We start from the raw sequence: 24,157 nt of genomic DNA on the forward strand, positions 1-24,157 counted from the left end.
TCTAGTATTTGCATTAAGAAACTAAAAACACACCCTTGCTTCATTTAGATTTTATCTGGCGTATTTACAAGAAAACCTACTTCGGTGTAAATGATGGCTGTCATCCAGAAGCGTTTGGTCGGCCGAGGCACAGACAGCATGGCCCAGAGGAATATGAGAATCGGCAGGATGAGGGAGAGGAGCGAAGCCGACACAATGTGGTTTAGGATGATCACAAAGTAGCATAGCATCTCTGACTTGGACACCATGGTGTTATAGAGGGCAAAGCCCAGCTTCAGCGGCCTCGGCAAGGTCACGAAAAACTTGTCGGACTCGGAGATCTCATCATTTTCAAACATGCTTCAGAATCAGAAAGGACAGAGAAGAGAGGAAGAGGAAAAACACAATGATGGGGATTAAAGTTCTTAAGAGATGGAGCTTATATCTCTTTTGTCCTGCATACTACATTTTTTTGTGTCTACTAACTTGTTGAGTAGCAGCTCACTGGCAGTGAGGTTCCTCGTTTCTTGACTCAGAGGTCTGGGAGACTCTGTGAGGTCAAGACTCTTCTCTCCATCGCTATCCCTGAGATCCAGCGAGGTCCATTCTGGGTATTTGGCACCTTCTTCCTCTTCTCTTTGCAGCGATTCCTCATCCCGCTCCTCTTTCTCCACCTCAGGATCTTCTCGTTGTTCTTGTTCTTCTTCACATTTCATCTCAACTTCTGTTTGTTTCTCATCATCCTCCTCTTGTTCATGAAGTTCTTTTTGTTCTTCACAGCTTTTAAGAAACAAGCGAATCAGAAATCTTACTTTCAGGAATCATAGAATCACATCTTGAAAGACAATTCTTGTATCTGAAGCTGTTTCTGGTAAATGAAACCTTTCCTGCAATTATGCGTGTTATTTATGTGGTGTTTGCAGTTTTACTGACTGCGATGAAGAACGGGAAGAAGTTATTCTCAATGGAAAATAATAATTTTATGAATTCTGCACTCGAGTTTTTGTCTGATAGATTTGTCTGTTAGAGATCACAGCTAACGACAGGATTAAACTGAGCAGAAATATGTGTCTAAAACGTCGTTCACTCATCCATTCACCTGGGTGAAAGTTCCTCAGTGTCAAAAGATGTCATGTCAATATTGGCCTCTTTAAAGAGCCTTCGTCTGAGCTGGTCAGCAGCAGGTGACACAGCAGGAGGCTCATCCAGCTCCTCCTGCGTTGGCTGCCGGGACACCAGCATCGTCTCGTCTGTCATGCAGCTGAAGTTAAGCAGGAGGGAGAGACTCAGTGTGTGTGCCTGAAAGGTAAACTATGACTATGTTGTTTGTGTGTACCTGGAAACACTGCTGCCCCAGGAAATTTTGGAGGCTTGGTTCTTCAGCTTCTTGTACGCGTGTTGTGAAGAAGGGCTGGCAGGTGGCGAGCCGGGAGCTGACAGGGATTTATCTAGATTGTCCTGAGACGACAGTGTGTTCTGACGGGACTTCCAGTTTTCATAAAACTGCTTCACACTCTCCTGACTCACCTCTTTACCCTGCGGAGCCAGATAATACAGACATAGAATGCTAAAAGGTGCATTAGGATAAAGGATCCTGGTTAAATAAACTGAAGATGTATCAAAAACACTTTAAAGACAAATTTAAAGACATTTGTGTTTAGTGTTCATCTTATACATGAGTCATGAAGGATTGCCTGGAATGTACTGAACTTGCTAATAGCAGATAATGTTGTTTTTTTCCCCAGAAAACTGTGTTAAATATAAATATCAGCCTTGAGACTAATTGTGAAACTTGTTCTGTTATAATTACATTGCTTATTGACTAAAATCAAGTGTTTATCCTCTCAGCTGACCTTCTTTTGCTGCTGGTTGAGTAAGGCTCGCTCGAAGCGCAGCACTTTGGAAATGCCCAGGTTGTCTTTACAAAATGAGTTCAATCCCTCCGTCAGGTCATCAAGAAGAGACTGAAGGAACACCCAGCTGAACTTTATCGTGCTGATGATGCGCTGCAGGATGTTTTCTGTAAGAGGTTATGTGTAAAAGCACAGTAAGCCAATTAGAGTGAAAGTTTTCCATGCTTTTAATGCTTCCTGTTTTCATTGCAACAACAAGCAGAGGGTCATTTGGAACTAGGGCATTCCCATCCCTTAGAAGTGTATACCTTTTTTCTCCTCTCCCTCCTCCTCCTCCTCCACAACACTTTCATCTGGTTCGTCCTCACTGGATTCTGCTTTATCAATGCCTGGAGAACAAGAGCCATCATCAAACTGTTTGTGATACAGCATGTCTTTATAGGTACAGTCCACTTTACCATACATGTCTACTAGTAAGAGTAGCACTAGTAAACACAACATGATCCGTTCTCACCCTGCTGCCTCTGCAGCTCTCTCTTTGCTTTCTTCTTCTCTTCTTTCTTTATTTTTGTCTTCTCCTTCTTCAGGTCCTTCAAGGCCTTCTTTGAGCTCGTGACCCAGGCCTCATAGGCCAACTAGAATTAAAGACAAAGATGCACAGATCACCCACTGATCTTACATCATAGATTGTTTTTGCAGCTACAAAACTCAAAACGAACACTTTAAGGGGAAATTGTGAAATACTTTAACTGTATCTCCATTGCTTTTAGTTTTGGCTCAGATCATTCTGGCTCTAACCTGAAAAGCAGATTTCTTCTTTGGTGGTTGCTCTTCCTCTGTCTTCTCAGGAACCTCCTCTTCCTCCTCCTCACTGTCACTCTCAAACAGGTGGTAGCCACAATTGTTTTCCACTGTGTTAAACAAAGCAGTGTCAAAACTACATGCACACACAGACATACCACTGGCATCTGATCTGCTCTAAAGAAGCAGGTCAGTGGCTAAAATCTGGTGCTGCATTTACTGTCAGGTTAAAAACATTTCTCTGATTAAATTGAAAAGAAGTGAAGCACACAACCCAATGATAGGAAACAGCATTTTCTTCACTTTTTCCTCTGCCAATACTCTCTTTCTTTCACACTGTTTAAGGATCCTGCTCACCTCCAGGCTGAGAGACCCAGGGCTTCCACCATTTTCCTGCATCTCTCTTTGCCTTCTCGTCATCACCTGGAATTTACAGTTCGTTTTGTTTATGTGTTGATGATATTTACTGGCTTCCATAAAGTAAACACATCCATCACAGAGAAAAACACAAGCAGACTAAACACCCTCTTCAAATATCCCTCACCATACTGTCTCTACTCTACTGTATGAATTTGGCCTGTTTTCCTTGCTAACATTAGAAACTGAAAAAGAGTCACTTGTGTTACCAGGTGTCACCTGCTCCTGATCAGCAAGAGGTTCTTCTGGTGGTGCAGGTCGACTCTTCTGTTTAGATTTGATCTTCTCCATCCTATAGGAAGAAGGCTGAAAGGTTAGTTTATAACTCGCTGCTTAGGAAGAGGGGAAGTGTGATGGTCTTTACTGTAAACCTGATCCATTAATGGTTTCAGTGTAAGTGTTCTTACTGTTTCTTCAGAGCCTCCACTGATTTCTTCTCCATCTCCAGTCGGGCTGCTACCTGTTTTTTCACTCTGGCCTCAAACAATTCAGCACCCCTTCAAGGTCGAGATGGACAGGGACATTAACTGCTGCTTTAGCTTTTACTTTGTTTGTTTGTTTTTACATTAACAAGCTAAGTTTACATTGTGACTCTAAAGCAGGGGTGTCAAACATAAGGCCCAAAATGTGTGACAAAATTGGCCTGGCGCAGACTCCAGTGCGGTCCAATTATTACAGGACAGTCTGGGCAATGCTTTACACATTTTGTTTTACACATCATACAGATCTTGGCAACAGATTTCTTTCATTTAGTAGAGTAACACTTCTTAGTTATGCAGCAAAACTGAGACATACTGTTGAAACTGCTCTTTTTCTTATATTAAGATATTTCAGCAATTAAATGTGCAAATAAACTTCTGTATACAAACACAAAGAAAAGAAAGTTTCACTGGTCTGGCCCTCTCAGGATGAAAGTGGGTTGTATCTGACCCACCATGTAAAATGAGTTAGAGTAAGAGATTAGTGATGTCTTTTTACAGCTACTATGTTGTAAAAACAGACCAGAAAAAAACAGAAAAAATAAACTGTAGTTTGGTCATTCTAGCATAGCCTTGTAAGCCTTAGTAAATTCACAGCAACTCAAACAAACATGCAGAAATACATTTTCATGCAGTTAGGACCAAATCACGTTGTTCTTTCCAGGAAAATTACTGGAAATTATTATTAGGAATTCTGTGTAATGATTTATCCATGAAAGAGAGAGCTACCAAAAACCTCTCGTAAACAGCTTTCGCATGAATTCTTGTGTCTTTGGTTTTCTTTTATTTTTAATTGTTACACTCAATCTAGATTTATCCAACAAAACATATCAAACTTTCAAGTTTTCAAACCTCACTGACCTTATGTGTAAAGCTTTAAGACTACTGTATGTTATAGAGCTAAACCTGAAAATGAAGCACTGACCTAGAGGCCAATATCTTAGAAGACTTGAGGTCAGACACCACATAGAGGAAGTAGTAGCTGAGGAAGACCCTCCTTTGTGCCAAGAGGACAGTGAAACAGATCGCATCCCAGACGATGCCGGCTTCACCTGCAGGCAGCTCACATTCATCATCGGGATCAGCTGAAAGGCACACAGGGTAGGAGAAATATGTCTGAAGAATTTACAGCAGATTTTAACAAACTTTTACATGACAGAAAACATTTCTGCATCATGTGTTGTGTAGAATAATGACTTTGATTTTAATTTTAATGTATACCAATGGATATTTAATTCTGCATTTTATTTTGGCTAATTAAAATGATAATTGTAACCTTCCAAATAAAGTGCAACTATAAAAATAAAAAAGTAAAATATAACACAGCTGTAAAAAAGTGTTGTAAAACATCTAAAAAATGTTGAATGTCAACATAAAAACTCTAATTTTCCATCATGTATTTCTGTTGTGTTTTTTTTTCTTTTTTTAATGATGCTTATAATTATTGTATCAGCACTGTGACAATTTCAGTTTGTACTTCAGCAGGTCATGCACTGAGTTGCTGCAGTGTGATTGGCTGATTAGATATTTGCATTCATGAGCAGTTGAACAGGCGTACCTAATAAAGTGGCTTTGAGTGTAAATATACCATCGGAAATTCTGGCACATTCTTTTCTCCCTAACACAAATCGTGACTAAATATCCTTGTTACAGACACTTACGGACATCATAACCTTTGATGGTGCAAAACATGCTAAATGCCTGAATTAGCCAGCAGCTGTTCTTCACCAGGCTGTCCAGGTAGGCACAAGAACCCAGCTGAAAGAAGGCAAAAAGAGGCATTAATCAGTAATGCATGATTTAAAAAAAATAGCTGCAAGTCTTGAATTATTCTGTACAATTGTACAACTTCTGAACTTCTTTATGGTATGGTCGCTTACAGACACCAGGTTCTTCATGGCGATCACAAAGCAGGTGTACCCAATGAGCCAGTCCCACAGCCGCAGGATGTATCTGACTGGCTGCATCAGCACACTGCCTCCAAACAGCATGAAGTAGAAACAGGCCACCAGGTAGCCGAGACAGAAGATGTTGATGCGTGTCGTGCCAGTAATGAAAATGAGACAAAGCACCAGCCAAAAGAAGTAGCTGAAAACAAACACCTTCACCATATCAAGATAGCACCTGAGGACAAAACAGAGACCACATCTTCAGTTTAAAAAGAAAGCAAATCATACTGCCAAATATTACAAAGCTAAAGCATCGCTATAAAAAATATGTAAGCACTAGAGTTAATCTAGTTTTGTATTTTCTATTAGTTTTTATTTTTAGACGCCACATAGAGGAGGGCATATTTTAGAGGCAGGATTTAGGAAAATCAGTACAGGTAATACAATAAAAACACAACATCCAGACTCCCAATAAACACATTCATGACTGCTTCATTAAGCAAATTGTGATAAAATCAAATTATCAATTATATTAAAATAACAAATATTAAAACTTTCACTATTTTTTTTTATTTTAATTTGATTTCCAAGTTCACGAAATGTTTTAGCTAGTTTTGATATCTTTCAAGAGTCTAGTTTCTATTTTTATTTAAGTTAATAAAAAAAAAACCCTTCTAATTCCAGCTTTTACTTTAGTTTTAGTAAACTATAATAACCTTGGAAAGCACATATTTAAAACTCTTCAAGTAGTTTATTCCTTCTCTGTATTTACATTAAGATACAGCAAAAAAATTATTATTAAAGTGCACGTTATCCATATTTAATGTACAGGCTTATGATGTAATTGTCCAGGCTTATGGATTTAATTGAATGCATTTCTTACTTTTTCAAATGTTTGAGAGAATGTTTTTTAAATTTTGTAGAAAAAGTAAATAAGAAAAGAAAATTAGATGAAAACTGTTAAAGGTTTTAACAAAAGAATGAACTGAATAAACGGGTTTGTATTTTAACAGTTAAAAACAATGTAATCTCTTCAACCACTTCCAGGGAAAGCGTTATTCTCGGAGGTAGCGATTGTTTATCTTATAATGCACACAAAAACACTTAATGTCCAAGAACTCTAGACAATTAGAAACGTTTTAAAAGTATTTAGTGTTCTTTACAGCCTTTTTGAAGAAGCGATCTGTCTTTGCATAACTACGTTTCACCTTGCACTTCTACCATGAACTTTGCCACCTCTTCATCCCCTCTATCTAAACAACAGGCTCTGAAGTGCAGGCTGACACTTTGGAAACTCATAATCATTAATGTTTAGAGATTATGCTGTCTCATTTCAAGTTATTTATACTTATCTATCCAGTACAAAAATTTCACTGGGGAAATTAGAGATTTTGTATTCTATATTTTCAGGCTTTTCAGCTCACCAAGAAAACAAGGACATTTAATAGTAACTTACAAAATTAATGTAGTTTAGCATGGGAACACTACATGCCTAAACAGAGTTAGTTATAACACTAACACTTGCACTGCAGACAATAAGAAAATATTCAGTGCAGTTGTAGTACAATGAATAAATGCATGGATGTGAACAGACAGGGGAGAATTCAATGATTTATGTTTTGTTTTCTGTTTATATGTTTAATAAAAATCATGAGCTCTTTACTAAATGTTGCTTCTGTCTGGAAGCGAGGCCTCAGATGCTCCCTGTGGTCATTGACATCACTCACGCACATCAACATAATGGAACATGATGTGGTGTTATTATGTGTAAACAAATAAGCAAGTTCTTTCTTTTATCAGTCATTAACCTGCTAGCTCCTTAGTACAAAGTCTGTCTGGTGAATTTACAGTAAGTCAAAATCAGGCTTCCTGCCTTCTGTGCACACTTTTCTGGCAGCTCCATAGAATCGAACTGAATCCAATCTTCCAGCATTGCCCAAAGTACATGTGTAATGATGGCTTTATTTCTTAAGTTGGCAGACGGGGCTTTAAAAGGGTGTTCCCTCTGATTAGGCGATCAGTCGTCTGCGAATAGCCCAAAAGTTCATCAGAGAAATAAGTAGAGATATAAATAATAATTTTGTCGTCCCTAATATGTGTTGAAACAAAGGAGCCCGAGCCTCAAAATCCTCGCTCATGTGGCTTGCTTGCAATTTTACAAATAGGGAATAATTAATTAATGAATCAATAATATAGGTGGCAGGGATGATTAGTTGGATTACAACAATCGGAGAAGAGGAGCAGGAAGAGTATGTGAGAGAACGGTGCAGAGCAAGAAGGACAATCATTTAGATTAAATCTGAACTTGTTCAAAGAGTTCAATCTTACTTCATGTATTTTGTAGCCATCATAATCAGAAAATTCAGACTTCTACATACACGGCACTGAGTCCTGGGGGCAGCAGCATAAGCAGAGAAGCCCATACCTTCCTCTTTCAAGCCACCTCCTTCAGTTCATCCAGGGGAGCATCGAGGCATTTCCAGCCGAACTCAGAGAGATTATCTCTCCAGCGTGTCCTGGGTCTACTTTGGAGCCTGCTCACGGTAGGGGAAAACACCTCATCCAGGAGGCACCAAAAAGCATCCTTGTCAGATGCCTGAACCACCTCAGCTGGCTCCTTTCAATGTGGAGGAATGGCGGCTCTACTCTGAGCCCCTGAATGCCTAAAACCTATCACTAAGGGGCAGGCCAGCTTGTTTCCGCCACTTGTATCTGCAATCTTCTAAGCTGCCAGGGAGTCGAATTTCTTGTATTTATTTTAATATAAAATTGTACATAAATTACTAATTCCAAATGTGTTTTCCACATGGAATTTTTTTGGTTTTGTCTGAGAATTTTCAGAAATATATTTTATGGACAGCATGAAATCTGAAGACTGAAATAAAGCCCATTAACAAAAGTTCCTGGAAATGAGACACGCATAAATTAATAATCTAATTCAACCCTTTAATGCTCCTAAAATGACCACAGACCAGAGTGATGGGCTCCCAACTCTCCATATACAGTTTAACCCACAATACAAAAAGCGGTTTGATGAGAGTGCTGGATTATGGAATTCAGGCTATTTCCTGCTCTGATCAACACTAAATTTAGATTTGGAGGGTGAGTCATGTTAAAGATAAGAAGAAAATAAACTGAACAACAGAATTACACAGTGTCAGTATACTGATAACAGACATATCAACCCTACAACAATTAAGAATCACACATTCTGACCTGCAGTGAAGAAAGTTGTCAACAGGTATGAACTGGTTGAAGGAGCAAGGATCCAAACTGCGGCTGATCTCGACATTGTCCCCGGCCAGCAGTCGCACTGCAGCTCGGTTCTCCTCCTCAAATACATGCCACTGCAGAGACGAGCAGAGCAGCAGGAGGTAGTCATCTGCAGACGGAAATAGACAAAAATGGGAGACCCTAACCCAGAAGAGGAAAAGAAGATCAACAAAATAAGAACTTAGAAGATCAACTCACAGAATATGAATAAAGGATTGGGTCTCATGGCAAAGTCCGGCATGTAAAACCACTTAATCACATTAGAAGACAAAGGGTGAACAGCTGTTCTCCAGGGGTAATCTACCAAGCAAATGGAATAAAAGGCATAGCACAGATTATTTTCATTTATATATATATTTATATTTCCTTTGAAGTGATTTAGGTGATTACATTTTTTATCTTAGAAACTTTTTTATATATTTTTTTCAAGACATGGAAGTAAAACTGCTACAAACTATTAGAAAGATCCTTACCAACACAGAAAGCAGGAGGGATGCCGATGCAGAGCAGATACTGCAGCACCATGAGGCCCGCTGTAAACGTGCAGTATTTAGACCACACTTCACCAATCGCCTTCCTGCGTCGCCGAGACAGGATGGCTAGCAAGGCGCAGGAATGGAGCAGGGCGTAGAAATCCATCCTCTGACCAATCACATTGACTGCAACGATTAAACTGATCTAAGAAGCAGTACAAGCATGGTAAGAAGTCAGAGATGTGCACTTTCAGTTAAAGAGAAACAGAATGAATACTGCAGGCCTGAAAAAGTACCTCAAGTCCAAATTTGTAGAAAAAGAAGTTGATGAAGTACTTGATGCATGGCAGGATGCCATGATCCAGGTGCTGCCTGGTGATGCCTTGGAAGATAATGCTGAAGGGTGGAGGCTTCAGGCTGTTATTGAGACGAAAGTAGAGCTGGTGGCGGTGGACAGTAGACTCGAACACCAGCAGACCCAGGACCATCAGATGGTTCTACCACAGTAAAAAAAACAACAACCAATAATTACTTTAATGCTATAATAATAGTATGGATATCAAAGTATTATTTTCTCTAAACAAAACTACTGCTAAGTAACTGAAATCTAAATTTCTTAAAGATTTTTGCCCTAATGAAGTTTCATGACTAGTAAATGACTTTAAAAGAGGTCTTGATGCATGCTCAATCATCCAGGTAAGTAAATCTCCAAAAGTTGATTCTGTTCATCTGGACGACTTTAAAAGAGCTTTTAAAAGCAGGTGCACTCTTTTCTAAATGTTGGAAACACATCACAATTTTTTTAAGATACCAAACTTTGACATGTATCAGCTCACCCTGAGACAGGGGAGGATCCTGCCCTCACACTTGCGCAGTGCTCCACACCAGTAGACGGGGTCAACGGGCTCGATGTAGAGAATAGACCTCCTCAGCAACTCCACCATGTTTCCCTTCAGCTCTGCTCCATCATCCAGGCCCGAGCTGTTGGAGGGAAGTAAACCCTAGACAAGGTAGTCAGACTCATTATCAAAGCCTGTTTCTACCTCAGTATCAGAGATGACATCAGGACCATGTGACTGAAGTTTGTAATGTTTGTGCGTACTAGAAGAAATAGCATCCCACATAACTACAATCCTGAGTGACACAGTGGCAGTTACATTCACAAATTAACTTAACATGCATTAGCAGGTTTGACCAGAGAACCTTCTTGCTGTGAGGTGAGTATAACTGCACTACCACAGAATACAAGCGCAAAAACCCCCAATAACACAGAAACGAGCCACTTAATCCAACCTCCAGAGACTTATAATTACAGAAAACTCACAGCAGTGCAGTTAGAGGAGTAATCAAGAGGTTTGATGACTTTGAGCTGGTAAAACATCTTGCACACCACCATGACGCATGCCCACACAGCAGAGACGTTTGATGCTAAAGGTCGTAACCGTGGGAACGGGAGTGCAAATGCCCACAGAACCAGGAAAAGCAAGTTCATCAGTGAAACCTGTGCAAAATATATTAACATATTTATGTACAGAGAAGAAGAAGAGCTGGAGGTTAAATGTACCCTCATCAACATCAGCACTAAGTAAATCAATACTGTTGGACATATTTTTTTTGTTGCTGCGTTAATAACTTGTATTTACACACCTATAGAATTTATGCATGCATGATCAGAGCCAACATCCCACCTCTTGCAGCGATACCCAGATGATGCCAGACGACACAATTTTGAGGCTGTGGAGCTCCATCAGCCTCCAGCTCAGCTCCTGGAGCCTTCGAAACCCCGACAGACCCTGGATGAGCAGCAGGCTCGCCCGATCCACAATCACAATCCACTTGTCCTCACTGCTGCTGTGCACTGTTTCTAAGAAGAGGGGATGATACCAAGGGTAGGAAAGGGCATCAGACATAATTTAATCATTAACACTGGATTATATCAATGCTGCAGCCGCAGACAGTAACAGTACAATCTCAGTTATCTGAAGAGGAAACATCAGAACATGTGAATAGACTCCAAATGCTCTAAACTGAAAGAGTAATGTTTGCATGTGTTTGCATGTGTTAAAGGAAGCCAACGAGTTTCAGAGAGTAAAATTGAAAAAACAACAACAACCTGTGCCAGCTTGTTAATGAAAAACATTGTTGTTACAGATACTACCTTCTCCTGTCTCCTCCTCCTGCTCTTCTGCCCCTTTTTCTGAGGAGCTTTGCTGTCCAATGCTGGCCAGAGTCTCCTGACTTTTACCATTTCCCATCTGCTCCTTCACAAGCCTGACAACCACAATGAGCGTGTTTCATTTAAAGAAAATCTGACTAAAAAACTGCAGGAATTCAGTAACAAATCCATCGGCAGTTTTACAGGTTGTTATATATCCAAGTATATGTAGTAACTTTTCATCCAAACAAATTATGTTCCAAATTAATACAATACAGAATGAAGATAATAAAACAACAATGAAGAGTTTTACCGTTTCTGGAGCTTTTGAATGTTTTCTTTAATCCTGGGACAAAATGAGAATAATGACAATGCTTGTAATATTTCAGTTACCTCAAAGCACAGCCAGAGACTATTTTATTATTGCCCGACTTTTAATATTTTCATGTAACTGAAACATAATGTAATGCTCTCACCACATAAAGAAAGTTCATTTTGGTTCAAATGCAGATTTTATCCACAGGCAGTGAATAAGCCGTGTGAGATGCGGTCAAATGTGGTGGATCTTCGTACAAACAATCAAAGTATTTGAACTGCGAGTACAATTAAAAATTTATAATAGGATAATTGCTACACTTACGCGTCAGATATCTCATTGACTGAATTCATGAGCTCTTCCTCTCTGTACGAAGAAAAGGACAAATGAGACACATAGAGTATGTAGTATAGTCAGTAGGCAATCAGAACGTAAACATTTCATACGACTTATTAAAATTTCCCTTAACAAAAAACCTAAAAACTCCCCTTCAAAGTTGTTTTGTTGTGCATCTTCTGACTGTACCCAGTGATGCCACAATTTTAACATCCTCTTATGACGAGTAGCACTTGAGCAGCTGCGAATTCACCTTGAACCTCAAAATCTTGCAGAACACAATCATTAACTTCTGTGCCAAACTGACCTGACTTTTACATCAAGTATCATTCGTGGTAATGAGTAAGGTCTCTGGCTACAATTCAACAATGGCTCAGGTGTGCAGGAAGAAAACCCTGAAGGGAAGAATTTAAATCTGTTAAGGTGTTTTCAAGGAGTCCTAGAGCTTTTTTATTGCACCTCATACAAAAAAGCCACAAAAATTGTTATTTCATTTATCTAGAGAGGGGGAAACCTATAATTACTTTTAAAATATAATAAAAATAATGTATTTTTTATATTTTCTAAGTAGATTTATCCTATTTTGACATACATGACTGCCTCATTTCTTTAAGTTTCTTTTAATATAACACACCACATGTTCTTGTTCATATCGATATCAAAGGACAGAATGTTTTTTCTGAGCAGGATCTTTCCCTCCATACATTCCTGCTGTCTCACCTTGAAGTCTCTCTGACAGGTACGTTGTCCAGGTCAGTGAGAGTCAGAAAGTCAAAGTTAAAATAATGAAGCTGGAGGATACAAGCCAAAAGGAACGTAGCAGGAAGCAGAATGCGTGCAAACAGCTCCACCGTGTCGTACCGTTCCAGACCCAGGTCACGAAGACTGGAGAATCACATGGGAGAAAAACACACAACCTTATAACAAACAGCCAAGTCTGCTACAAAGACAAATTAAACAGATATAAAGAAGCTTCTTGCTTCGTATCAAAAAGGCTCCTAACACTAACAAAAATAAATTAATGAGTAACAATTCACGACCTACCACAAGTATATAGTACAAGACAAAAGACTCGAGTCTACACCCCTCATTTCTTTATATTTGCTTTCTAGGAGTCAGGCCTTCTTGCAATGTTTTAAAATGCTCTTGAGCAATAGTTCTCAGGGCTTTCTCAAGGTCTTTCAATGTTTTTCTTTGGACATTGCCTGCTTTTTCATTCATTTTTAGTCCACTCCTTGTACCTGACCATTTCAGAGGAAAGTTTTCTCTTTATTAAGCCACTGACGTAAGAATCATACAAACATAAAAAGGACCAAACTCAAGGTATAAACCAGTGTCGTGTCTACACATAACTATGGAAAAACTCAATCTATCCTTTTCTACATCAAGTGTTGGGTAGAGAATATGACAGTGACCAAAACCATCCAGGTTTTTTCTAACCAAAAACTCAGGATGATGGGTGAAGTACAGGCTCTGATCAAAACTAGTAATTCCGCCTTCAGCATGAAGGACAGCTCTCTGTGCCAGAGCCAACCTAAGGAGGGGCATCAAACAGGACAAGGAGGCCTACAGGAAGAGGAAAGAGGACTTCCTCACAGACCAGCTGCCAGAAGGTGTGAAGAGGCATCCAAGCCCTCAACAACTACAAATGCCAGAGGCCCGCTAGAGTGGGATTTTCACGGCACATTCTGCACCACATCTCTGTGCGTTCATCATTTGTTTGAAGCCAGCTCACCTCCTGCAACCACTTTTCTGAGAATACGCGCTTCTTTTGTGGTTCGGACTCCTTCTGACATTTCTTTGGAGGTAGAGGAACACCAAAGTAATTGCTTAAAGGAGCTTCTTCGACATCTTTAAGAGTTTTAAACAAATGTCTGTCCTCCTCCAGAAAATCTTATGCATGCAAACACGCGTTGCAACTTCTTATCTTGTGCGCGTTCTTTTTTTTTTTTTTTTGACAGCGAATGCGCACCTGCGGACCACTTATGTGCAGCCCCGGTTATATAGCTCGTCATATTGCAGCCACAGAAATTCTTTTGTCCATGAAACCATAAAGCTGCACTTTCTTTTTGCCTTATAGTCTGATTTGTCATAACTTTTCCGTTTTGTGGTAAGCTTTTCTTTGGCTGTCACTTCTTCACCCTGACCTGTCTTATTTGGCTCAGCAGAACTAAAATATATATCCTGCTGCTTTTACACACACACACACACACACATAACGGTCAGCGATTCTCTGCGCGATCAACCTCTCATATGTTTAAGCTGCGGGAGATTTCACTTGTCATGTTTGCATAGTAAGCTAAGGATTGATAAGACAATGTCAGAGGAATTGGTGCGCAAATTATCATCACTCACCAATTAGTGCTGTCGCTCTCTATACACAGTTCGCGCGATTGCAAAGTGAAAGCAAAAAACAAGCGCAAATTCAAACGCGATTTCAATCCGGTTGTTCAGTGATGACACGACGAATCCTACTTCCGGGTCTAAAGTAGTCTGCGTTTAATATGGCTTTTGTGTTGTTAACATGTTTAATGTTATGTATTTTCTTCTATTTGATCTCAAAAAGCTCCTAAAACAGTCAGTGATCCCTGTTGACCTCCCTCGGCTTTTATTACCACTAATCATTTATTTAAAGCTCAGTTTTTAAAACCTTAGGATGTAACTACAGCCCAGCCCATGCAGCAGTATATGAATGACTAACCTCGTATTGTGGATGGATTATCTCAGTTGTTCTCCTGGCTGAAGTTTGGTCCTTTTACAGCATCCTGCCATGCGATTACATTTGTTCCTGACCACTGAGAACTTTTATCGAGTGGAAAAAAAGTTAGCTTGTTTATATTATGCTAACATAGCTGTGTCGCTAGCGGTCACGTAGCATATCATTATATACCAGCTAGCCAAACTTCAGTAACCCTACAAACGTCACTGCTGTTTAGTTTTCTGTCTTCATTTATGCTGGAAGTGATAGCAGAGCTGTACGTTTTAATTTGTTTCCAAAACCCCGCAGTCAGGACATGCTATATTGTATTTAGATAGAAGCTAGCGAGCTAACTCCCTGCTAACTTCTAACTCCGTTAAATGTCATAAATTCCGTTTTCATGGATGCCTGGATGTTAAACTCAATTGTTATACCTGGTAGAGCAGAACGCTGATCATTTTATTAAAGATGAAAGACTTTAGACAGTTTTTCAACTCTCAGTAATGCCATAGTGGTCGTTTGATATATGGACCTGCAGCGGAGTTTAGACCCAGACACGGCTAGTGACATCAGACTGAACAACCGGATATGTCACATATTGACAGTGGCTCACCGATGCCAATGACATAATTACCCAGCTACATTTCCGAAAGAATGCAAAAGCATTGACATATATTTTTCCTTCCTACAATAGCCCGGCGGGCAGGGAAGAGATAGATTTTGCAAGCCCTGTATCTGATTGAGGAATCACTCATCTTTGGAAAAGAGAGTTTATTACAGAGAAATGGCTCTTTCCAAAATAAAAGCTATACTATACGCTTCTTCTGGGCTATATTCTCAGCAGCATATTGTAGCGGGTCAGGGCTGTTCGGGGTTCTGTTTGTACAGTTATGTTTGTTTATGTTGCCATAGTGACGGGTGACGCCCTCTCGCTGCGACGGTGTGTCCTTCCGGGGTCAGAGGGCGCCTTGTGTGTTGTTGTTGTTGTTGCTGTGCGGTTGCCGCGCTGAGCAGTTAGCTAGCGGCAGTGTTCTTCTGCAGATGTCAATAAACGGCTGTGCTCCCTGGCTAGCTCACGGGAAGCAAGACCAAACGACACCTCCGTCTCCTCATTGTCTGAGCTCGCCACATTGGTGTCAGAAGTGGGATGATGGTGGCACCCCATGTTCTGACCCGAGTGACTTTTCCCCCGCCAGTCGTGACCGGCCGGTGCGCCAAAAGAAGGCACCTGGACATTTGCAAAGTGAAAGCAAAAAACAAGCGCAAATTCAAACGCGATTTCAATATGTCACATATTGACAGTGGCTCACCGATGCCAATGACATAATTACCCAGCTACATTTCCGAAAGAATGCAAAAGCATTGACATATATTTTTCCTTCCTACAATAGCCCGATGGGCAGGGCAGAGATAGATTTTGGTAGTACGACTGGAAAAATCGCTAGCCCCGGGACGTCGGGCTAGCGATTTTGCAAGCCCTGTGTTACAGGCACGGCCCTTTAAGGATGAAGCCTGATGGGAAATGTATTCGGGATGTGTGTAGCGGGACTGCCTGGTGTGTGTGTGAAGAGAGAGAGCGGAGAAGGGGAAAAAGTAACGGTTAGCTACAGAAGAGACAAAAAGAAAATAAATAAAAGGAATATAATAACTCCCTCGACAGCCAGAGTTGTGTCGGCGATGCTCGCTGTGAGTAAACTGTTTCAGCCCACTGTACGCGGTGTTCGTTTATTTCTTCTTAGAGAAGAAATAAAGTTCGGTGAAGCAGTTTCCTACACCTCCTTCGATCTTTTTGCTAGCGGAGTTGACCTCTATAGTAAGCTGTTGCCGGCTACGAGTCAGTTACGGAACCTTCAAGTAACTGCCAGAGGTTTCCTTACTACGGTTCGGGGGCCGCGGATCTGGCGCGGTAACACCTGTATCTGATTGAGGAATCACTCATCTTTGGAAAAGAGAGTTTATTACAGAGAAATGGCTCTTTCCAAAATAAAAGCTATACTATACGCTTCTTCTGGGCTATATTCTCAGCAGCATATTGTAGCGGGTCAGGGCTGTTCGGGGTTCTGTTTGTACAGTTATGTTTTGTTTATGTTGCCATAGTGACGGGTGACGCCTTCTCGCTAAGACGGTGTGTCCTTCCGGGGTCAGAGGGCGCTCTGTGTGTTGTTGTTGCTGTGCGGTTGCTGTGCTGAGCAGTTAGCTAGCGGCAGTTTTCTTCTGCAGATGTCAATAAACGGCTGTGCTCCCTGGCTAGTTCACGGGAAGCAAGACCAAACGACACCTCCGTCTCCTCGTTGTCTGAGCTCGCCACATTGGTGTCAGAAGTGGGATGATGGTGGCACCCCATGTTCTGACCCGAGTGACTTTTCCCCCGCCGGTCGTGTCCGGCCGGTGCGCCAAAAGAAGGCACCTGGACATTTGCAGGACTTTGTGTGGGGCAATGGGGTCGTCGGGGACGACTGACCCCTTAGGTGGGGGGCTATGTAGCGGGTCAGGGCTGTTCGCGGTTCTGTTTGTACAGTTATGTTTTGTTTATGTTGCCATAGTGACGGGTGACGCCCTCTCGCTGCGACGTTGTGTCCTTCCGGGGTCAGAGGGCGCCCTGTGTTGTTGTTGTTGTTGTTGCTGTGCGGTTGCCGCGCTGAGCAGTCAGCTAGCGGCAGTGTTCTTCTGCAGATGTCAATAAACGGCTGTGCTCCCTGGCTAGCTCACGGGAAGCAAGACCAAACGATACCACCGTCTCCTCCTTGTCTGAGCTCGCCACAATATTAAACATATCAGGTCCCCATAAGGAGAATCATGTGCTAACGGCTGTCTAAATGACTCGGGTAAAGTTTGTAGCATGCATGCTTGTTGTTTTTGTCTGCTTCCACTTGTCTTTGCACTAGGATGATGTCGGCATAAATGTGCAGTCATATTCGTTGTGTTCCCACTAGTGCTGTCAGCGTTAATCTCGTTGAAATGACGTTAACTCCACAACACGGCAAATCTCCGTTAACGAGCTACCCCTGTGTGGGGCTAGACGGCCAACACGTTAACGAGCTAACTGTGCTAACACACTAGTTCCCACCCATGTTATTGAGCATTGCGTGGCACATCCAACATACTGTTTTACTTTAGTCCATGACCTTACCTTCAGGGTCATATGTCACATGAAAACCAAAATAATTCCAAACGCCAGATCTGAATGAGGGTGGGGGAGGTTCAATTTGCCATGTTGCAAGGGGAGCTTAACTTCTGTCTCGCTAGCTTGCCCTGCGCTCTTCCTTCTGACGATGCTGTCTGTGTTGAACGCTCAGTGGATTTGCACTCGACAGTGCAGCCTAGGCGGAGTAGTCGAACGCAGCTTCACTGAGCGCTCAACACAGACAGCATCGTCAGAAGGAAAGTTGATAAAATAAATTACAAATTTTGTATTGTTCATACATATGCATACCGAACCGAAAGCACTGTATCGAACGGTTCAATATCGATACGAGTATCGTTGCACCCCTAGTATTTACATATGTTCTTGCACATAAATTGCAGCATCTATTATCCCATTTGCCTAACAAAATATAAAGAATCAAGAAGTTTCTAAAGACTTCTGCACAATACTGTATGAGACTCACCCTTCCTCTGACATCCCCATGATTTGTCTGAATAGCCCAGACACGCTTCTGAACTGGTACATGTAGATAGCTATCAACACCACCATGGAGTAACCAACAACCACTGCCCAGAACGTCTTCAGGAGTCGACGCCACACATCATAACGGATCTGAGAGAAAAAACACAGTTTATAATTTCTCCTGTAAGTCTTATAATTACCAATTAAATATCCATCCATCGATCCTCTTTCCCTTATCCTTTTCAGGGTAAGGGACGGATGGAGCCTATTCCAGCCACCATAGGGCGAGAGGCAGGGTACACCTTGGACAGGTTGCCAGTCTGTCCAGGGTGTACCTGGACAATAAATATATATATATATATATATTTAATATATAAAAATTAAACAAAATAGTTCAGAACAGCCAAATTAGATCTTCATTAAAAATGACAGTGTTGCATTTATCCTTCGAATCGCCTTGGTATGTAAAACACCGGGCGTTGCTGATGTTGTCTAAATAGACATGTCATGTCCAAAGCCATTAGGCCTTCCTGTAAGTGCCTACCATCTTTCTAAAAGGTCAGCAGAAACATAATATGGGCAAGAAAAAACAGTAAAACTGGAGCAAAAAAAGTGGCTGTGTATGTGCTTATTAGTCATAATCAATACTTTTAACTGGAAAAGAGTATGGATGAAGAGTAAACAGTCTGCCTTTGTGAGCTTTTCTACATTTTATGGAAGAGCTACACCCACTCCGAACATTTTTATGCACAAACAACAGCTGAATGGTTCACTGATGTTAGTTTAGGAGTCAACACATTATAGTGTAAGATGAACCTAAAATATATTGGCTTTATGTGTTCTACAACAACATTTTAACTATAAAAGTGGATTAACTTTCCACTTAGTGACCCATTTCAAAATCATAGATAGATAGATAGATAGATAGATAGATAGATAGATAGATAGATATTTTGTGAGCTGAGTAACTATACTCTGATATAAGTCTACTTTAAGTTAGAGGACAGAAAACTAAGTTACTAACCTGGTAGAGAACAACACAGAAGAGGAAGAGGACAATGTAGAGGATTTTGTATACGACCACCTGAATGAGTGAAACATGATACAATGAATGAAACAATAGTATTTACTTATTATTTGCACGGCTCAGAAACAATTCTGACTGAGATTATAGAAACAGAAGGATCCAATGACGTGTGGGACTATGGGAAGGAGCATTTTCATCTTCTTTTTCGTAAATAAGGTTTTACTAGCAGCCGACAAAACACATGCTGATATTCAACAGTACTGAAGAAGGAAATACATGTGAAAAAACAACAACAAGAATAACAATAAAACTACTTTTAAACCTATTACTTCTAATACTACTACTAATCATAATAATATTCGTTTTTGACCATACAGAGGCTCCTAAAGATCAGTTTGGAAGTATTTTTGGAAAACTCTTTTTGCAATACATTTTTGTTTGCATTATAGCCGACTTATAGAGAAAGGCTCTTCTTTATAATGATACAGTATGGTGCATTTTCAGTGCATTCAAGGACGAGGTGAGAGTGCATTGATGTTCGGGGAAGTCGGAGGAGTTGCAGTTACAAAGGTGACTGGAAGCGCTGGTTCCGCTCCCTCACTGACCACAGACAGAGTCTCTGTGACTATGTCTGAAGATTAAGATTGTGCAGCCTTTACTGAAAGCTGCTGTAACAACATCTTCATTTTTACAGGATGTAACTGGGACTTCATCTCACAACTCTGTTAGATGAGCATTACTAAAGCTGCTGTACGTTGCCGTATGTAGCACCATGGGCTGAAACAGTAGCAAGATGAGTTCTTACAATAACCATGTTAGCCAGAGTGCTCACAGCCAGTATCTGGTGAGCACTGGGCACTACATGTAATGAGAATGCAAAAAGCATATTGAGAAGCAAAGCAAAAAATAGTTGTTAAAAATCTGCCTTAGCCAATGCTACGATGTTTAAGTCTGTCATTGGATACCTTTCCAGAGAAGCTGACCACAAAGAACATAGAGCAGCAGAAGAGGATCCAGTACTTCACCAGAAACCCCTTTACACCTGAGATCAGTTTCGCTACCAGAGGAGATGGCTGATTTTCCTCCGCTGGCAAGGTGCAAAACAAGGAGGCAGAAACACAGTGAGAAAGAGAAGGAGGTAAGGGAGGGCATTACAGAGACAGCTTGATGATTAAACTTGTCTTGTTGATGTCAGGATGATTTTCATTAGTGCCCAGGTAGGAGTTACATTACTCCAACATCTTCTGACATATAATCTCGAGAAAATCAATGAAAAGATAAATTACGTGGCACGACTTTGACTTCATCCAGAGATTCTGCCTTCATGCTCTGCCCCTCCTGTCTCTCCTTCAGCTGCTGACGAAACATCAACCAAAAGCTGAAGGTGTAGAAGACCTGCAGTGAAAATAGTTTATCATAAACACAAAATACACAAGTTTGTGTACTTAGTAAATATTAAGCTGAAGCAGACCTGTGTTGGGAACAAAAAATTATTTTAAAAAAATCTGTCAAAAGTTTTCAAAGTACACTAGTCTGTGAATACTGTTGGAAAATTCTTGTTTAAGAAAGATTTAAACTGAATTCAGTGACTTCAGACTGTCTGATTAAAAAAACACAAATTTCCTTATGGTAATAAACTTTAGATGGAATACATGAACACACTGATAAATAAATGTCAGGAAGAAAAAGTGAATTAGAGTTATATTAGATAATAAATGTGTACAAAAAAAAGCCAAACTACTATACAATAGTAATTCTTACTAAGTACATAAGGTTACTGTATACAGTAAGGCTCGTGTTTCTTAAATGACTGAACGGTAACACACACAAAAAACAATATAACCTACAAGCTAAGGTAGGTCTAAATACAGCTTTATTGTTTTTAATGGAAGCGAGAATCACAGAAGGAAATTACAATAGTTTATCAGGTCCATTCCTGCTCCTTATTACCCTGTCATGGCTAACCTTTGCTCCCAGGTGGACACAGGGTGCAGGGTGATAGCTGTTCAGGTCAAAGTCCACTATGACCGCCGGGGGCAGACCCGGGTACAACTCGGCCCGGCTCAGCCGGAGCCCGCTCAAGAAGCCCAGCACCACCAGCACGGTGCCATAGATGGCGAGGAAAGGGGCGGACATCATGGCATACCGCCTTCTGTCTCTCATCATCCAAATTATACAGGACCACACAAGCATGGCGAAAGTCAGCCAGTTGTTGTAGGTGATACTCCAAATCTGTATGCAGTGGATATCATAACAAAAACAACTTTAACAACCTCTAATGTTAGCTAGTTTTCTTTAGCTGCTTTTAGCCGCTTAGGGTGAGTTAGCTAATATTGTTAATGTTGTGAATAATAGTTATAGTTAACTTCATAACGACATAGTGAGCCTGCTATTAACTATGCAAAGTTGCTTGCTAATCTTTACTCACCCAAATATGGCTGCTTTAGCTTCAACTGGTCAGATGTTAATTAGTCAATTTGTGATAAAACTCGTACGAAAACTAACAATACTACTAAGATATAGTAATATAGTAATAGTAAAAAAAATTTTTTCAAAAGTCATGTTTTTCATTTTATTTTAGCTAACTAAAATGCCTTTCACATCTAGATTTAATTTTTATCTTAGTTACAGTTAACTATAATAACCTTGGTAGAAAATAAAGAAAATACCTGTAGACTCTGGGAATTTGTAATAAAAAGCTTCACAGAACAGTATAGATATATAAATTAGTCTTGCAGTTGTCTAAAGTATTGTAACTGTATATAAAAGTGGTTTCAGAAAACAAATAAACCAGTTTCTTTAAAGGTTGAAACTTCATAGCTAATGTGTAAATCCTCCTTATCTTTGCTTGTAATATAATGTGACTTATACCTAATGTCTTCACCTGTTCAACACTGTGATGATACTGGTTGTGGCTGCAAAAAAAAAGTCACCACACAGAACACATTTATGAACCAGCATGATTATTTGTACTCTACCATCATGATGATAAGGCCGCTGACGTAGCTGTGCTTTTGCACCTGCTGACCAAAAATGACCAGACCACTTGGGCCTGAAGGTGGAGGCAAGGTCTCTGTCAGACTCTCATGGACCTCCTCAGTCTGCTCCTCCACATCTTCCTCGCTTTCTGTGTCTGGCAAAAGAGGGAGGGAAAGTAAAGAATGAAATGAAAGGGTTTAGTGAAAAATAAAAGTTGACTCTATATCATAGTGGTTTACATATTTACCTAACAAACAAAAAGTTCCCTAGTTCCATACCAAGGAGGACACACAAATCTTTTTTGGGGTTGTGTGAAGAAGGACATCTGTCATTAAAAAATCTGCCAAATCTATATGCAGTGACCCCTTATGAATAAGAGAGCAGCTGAAAGTAGCTTCTGCTTTTTTATCAAGTTTGTGTACCGTATAGTTTTAGTTAATTAAATATGTATTTAAGTTTTCTGTGATTACCATGAGACAGTGAGTCCTTGCCCTCATAATGTGGTAGAGGGTAACCGTTTGTGTAATCTGCCCCTCCTAATGGACATCCAAGACTGTCAGTGTGGAGATCTTGCCAGGAGTTTCCTTTGATCAAAATCATTGGCTGAAGAAAGAGAGCAAATTATGCTGTGTGTTACAACAAAACTGTAGGATAATCTCTAAGAAATTTTAAGTGAGTCCACATCTGATTGAGAATTCAGTGTACTAAATAGAAAATGCTAAAACATCCTCACCTCGTCAGGTAGATAGGTTTCCTCATCTGTGCTACTTAAAAGCTAAAAAGGGAAATCTCGACTTTAATAGGCGTTTAAATACCAACTTGTAGTAATAAAACTGTGTGATGTCCAATAATTTATTTAACAGCCATTAAGCTTTCAGCATGAATTCAGGATCACTGATATAAGTACCAACCAGAACTATAGTTGGATGCAAAATTCAATAATGAAGTTACCTCTTGCTTATCTCCTGAGATGTAGATGACCCTGGAGAAGCTTGGAGGAGCGTCTGGACTTTCTACTGGACTCTCACCCTCATCTGCTTCATCCTGAGAAGCACAATCACTATCAAAAGTCTGCCAAGTAAGTGAAAACCATGCGGACCAGCAATGGCAGAGTAGCGCTCAAAGTAACAGTAAAACTTGCACTTCTACTTGTAGTACTGTTGGGAGTGGCAACCTTCCAAGATAAGCTGGTAGAACCTGGAAATCTGCTTCCTTGGGCAACACAGTTGTGGAAGTTGGGGCAGAGATGTGTTACTGGTATGATAAAAGCAGTAGTTTTCTAAGCTCAAGTCACTGCAATAGCTGAAGAGCAGATAATGTATGCACAACTCTAGTGTTTAAAAGCAACTTCTCCCCTCGTCAGCCAAGGCAAGTGTTGCTTATTAAAATCCACCAGCCAGAAACATTTTTTTTAACCTCATTGGACTTTACACCCATGTGACTGGATCTTGTGTGACTTAAAATAACCCAGCTGTCTGCATTATTGTCTGTGTGTGTGTGTTTTGTCACTGGCTTGTCTTCTGCCCAGGAACCTGCACGTGTTCTGATGTGTGTGAGCGTGTATTTTTCTCATTTTAATTAACAAAAAACCCATGTTTGTCATTTCGAACCTATCCCATATGACTTTTGACTCTAAACATATTTAGTCTGACACACACACGCACCTTCTCTGTGACATGAACCCATTTGTGCAGCAAAGCCACTAGTGTGTAGTAGAGGAGTAGAAGAACCAAAGGGTTGAGGAAGTCTGGCCAGCTGATGTTTGTGTGCACGCTAAGAGAGTGCAGGTTTGAAGTGTCGGATCTGATGACTCCTATCATACCAAACAATCTGGAGATGAATGGGAAGAGTAAAGGGAGAGAGAGAAAAGTGCCA

General features: G+C 40.5%; 1 protein-coding gene across 2 annotated transcripts in view; it reads right to left on the minus strand.

Annotated features, from left to right (window-relative positions):
• si:dkey-11f4.7 (piezo-type mechanosensitive ion channel component 2) overlaps nucleotides 1–23,476 on the minus strand; it is a 30,269-nt gene extending 6,793 nt beyond the window's left edge. The window contains exons 1-33 of one of the 2 annotated variants that reach the window (XM_040047653.1): nucleotides 23,234–23,476; nucleotides 22,753–23,057; nucleotides 22,282–22,436; nucleotides 21,269–21,535; nucleotides 20,590–20,698; nucleotides 20,269–20,390; nucleotides 19,301–19,360; nucleotides 18,278–18,426; nucleotides 12,692–12,856; nucleotides 11,960–12,001; nucleotides 11,633–11,665; nucleotides 11,323–11,435; nucleotides 10,853–11,028; nucleotides 10,489–10,665; nucleotides 10,001–10,165; nucleotides 9,461–9,661; nucleotides 9,165–9,369; nucleotides 8,890–8,991; nucleotides 8,635–8,800; nucleotides 5,410–5,653; nucleotides 5,191–5,287; nucleotides 4,455–4,614; nucleotides 3,458–3,547; nucleotides 3,260–3,342; nucleotides 2,991–3,056; nucleotides 2,631–2,743; nucleotides 2,347–2,467; nucleotides 2,141–2,221; nucleotides 1,833–1,999; nucleotides 1,316–1,515; nucleotides 1,079–1,240; nucleotides 466–759; nucleotides 81–339 (exon numbers count right to left, since the gene is read on the minus strand). In XM_040047653.1, coding sequence (XP_039903587.1) covers nucleotides 81–339; nucleotides 466–759; nucleotides 1,079–1,240; nucleotides 1,316–1,515; nucleotides 1,833–1,999; nucleotides 2,141–2,221; nucleotides 2,347–2,467; nucleotides 2,631–2,743; nucleotides 2,991–3,056; nucleotides 3,260–3,342; nucleotides 3,458–3,547; nucleotides 4,455–4,614; nucleotides 5,191–5,287; nucleotides 5,410–5,653; nucleotides 8,635–8,800; nucleotides 8,890–8,991; nucleotides 9,165–9,369; nucleotides 9,461–9,661; nucleotides 10,001–10,165; nucleotides 10,489–10,665; nucleotides 10,853–11,028; nucleotides 11,323–11,435; nucleotides 11,633–11,665; nucleotides 11,960–12,001; nucleotides 12,692–12,856; nucleotides 18,278–18,426; nucleotides 19,301–19,360; nucleotides 20,269–20,390; nucleotides 20,590–20,698; nucleotides 21,269–21,535; nucleotides 22,282–22,436; nucleotides 22,753–22,882 — 4,674 coding nt within the window. In that variant the 5' untranslated portion in view covers nucleotides 22,883–23,057; nucleotides 23,234–23,476. Of the gene's footprint in view, nucleotides 1–80; nucleotides 340–465; nucleotides 760–1,078; nucleotides 1,241–1,315; nucleotides 1,516–1,832; nucleotides 2,000–2,140; nucleotides 2,222–2,346; nucleotides 2,468–2,630; nucleotides 2,744–2,990; nucleotides 3,057–3,259; nucleotides 3,343–3,457; nucleotides 3,548–4,454; nucleotides 4,615–5,190; nucleotides 5,288–5,409; nucleotides 5,654–8,634; nucleotides 8,801–8,889; nucleotides 8,992–9,164; nucleotides 9,370–9,460; nucleotides 9,662–10,000; nucleotides 10,166–10,488; nucleotides 10,666–10,852; nucleotides 11,029–11,322; nucleotides 11,436–11,632; nucleotides 11,666–11,959; nucleotides 12,002–12,278; nucleotides 12,367–12,691; nucleotides 12,958–18,277; nucleotides 18,427–19,300; nucleotides 19,361–20,268; nucleotides 20,391–20,589; nucleotides 20,699–21,268; nucleotides 21,536–22,281; nucleotides 22,437–22,752; nucleotides 23,058–23,233 lie in introns of those variants that run through there. The other variant, XM_040047654.1, reaches the window with a different exon arrangement.
• Between the last annotated feature and the right edge of the window lie 681 nt (nucleotides 23,477–24,157).

This window comes from Simochromis diagramma, unplaced genomic scaffold (assembly GCF_900408965.1).
Source record: "Simochromis diagramma unplaced genomic scaffold, fSimDia1.1 OVJJ01000387.1, whole genome shotgun sequence".
Classification (NCBI taxonomy): domain Eukaryota; kingdom Metazoa; phylum Chordata; class Actinopteri; order Cichliformes; family Cichlidae; genus Simochromis; species Simochromis diagramma.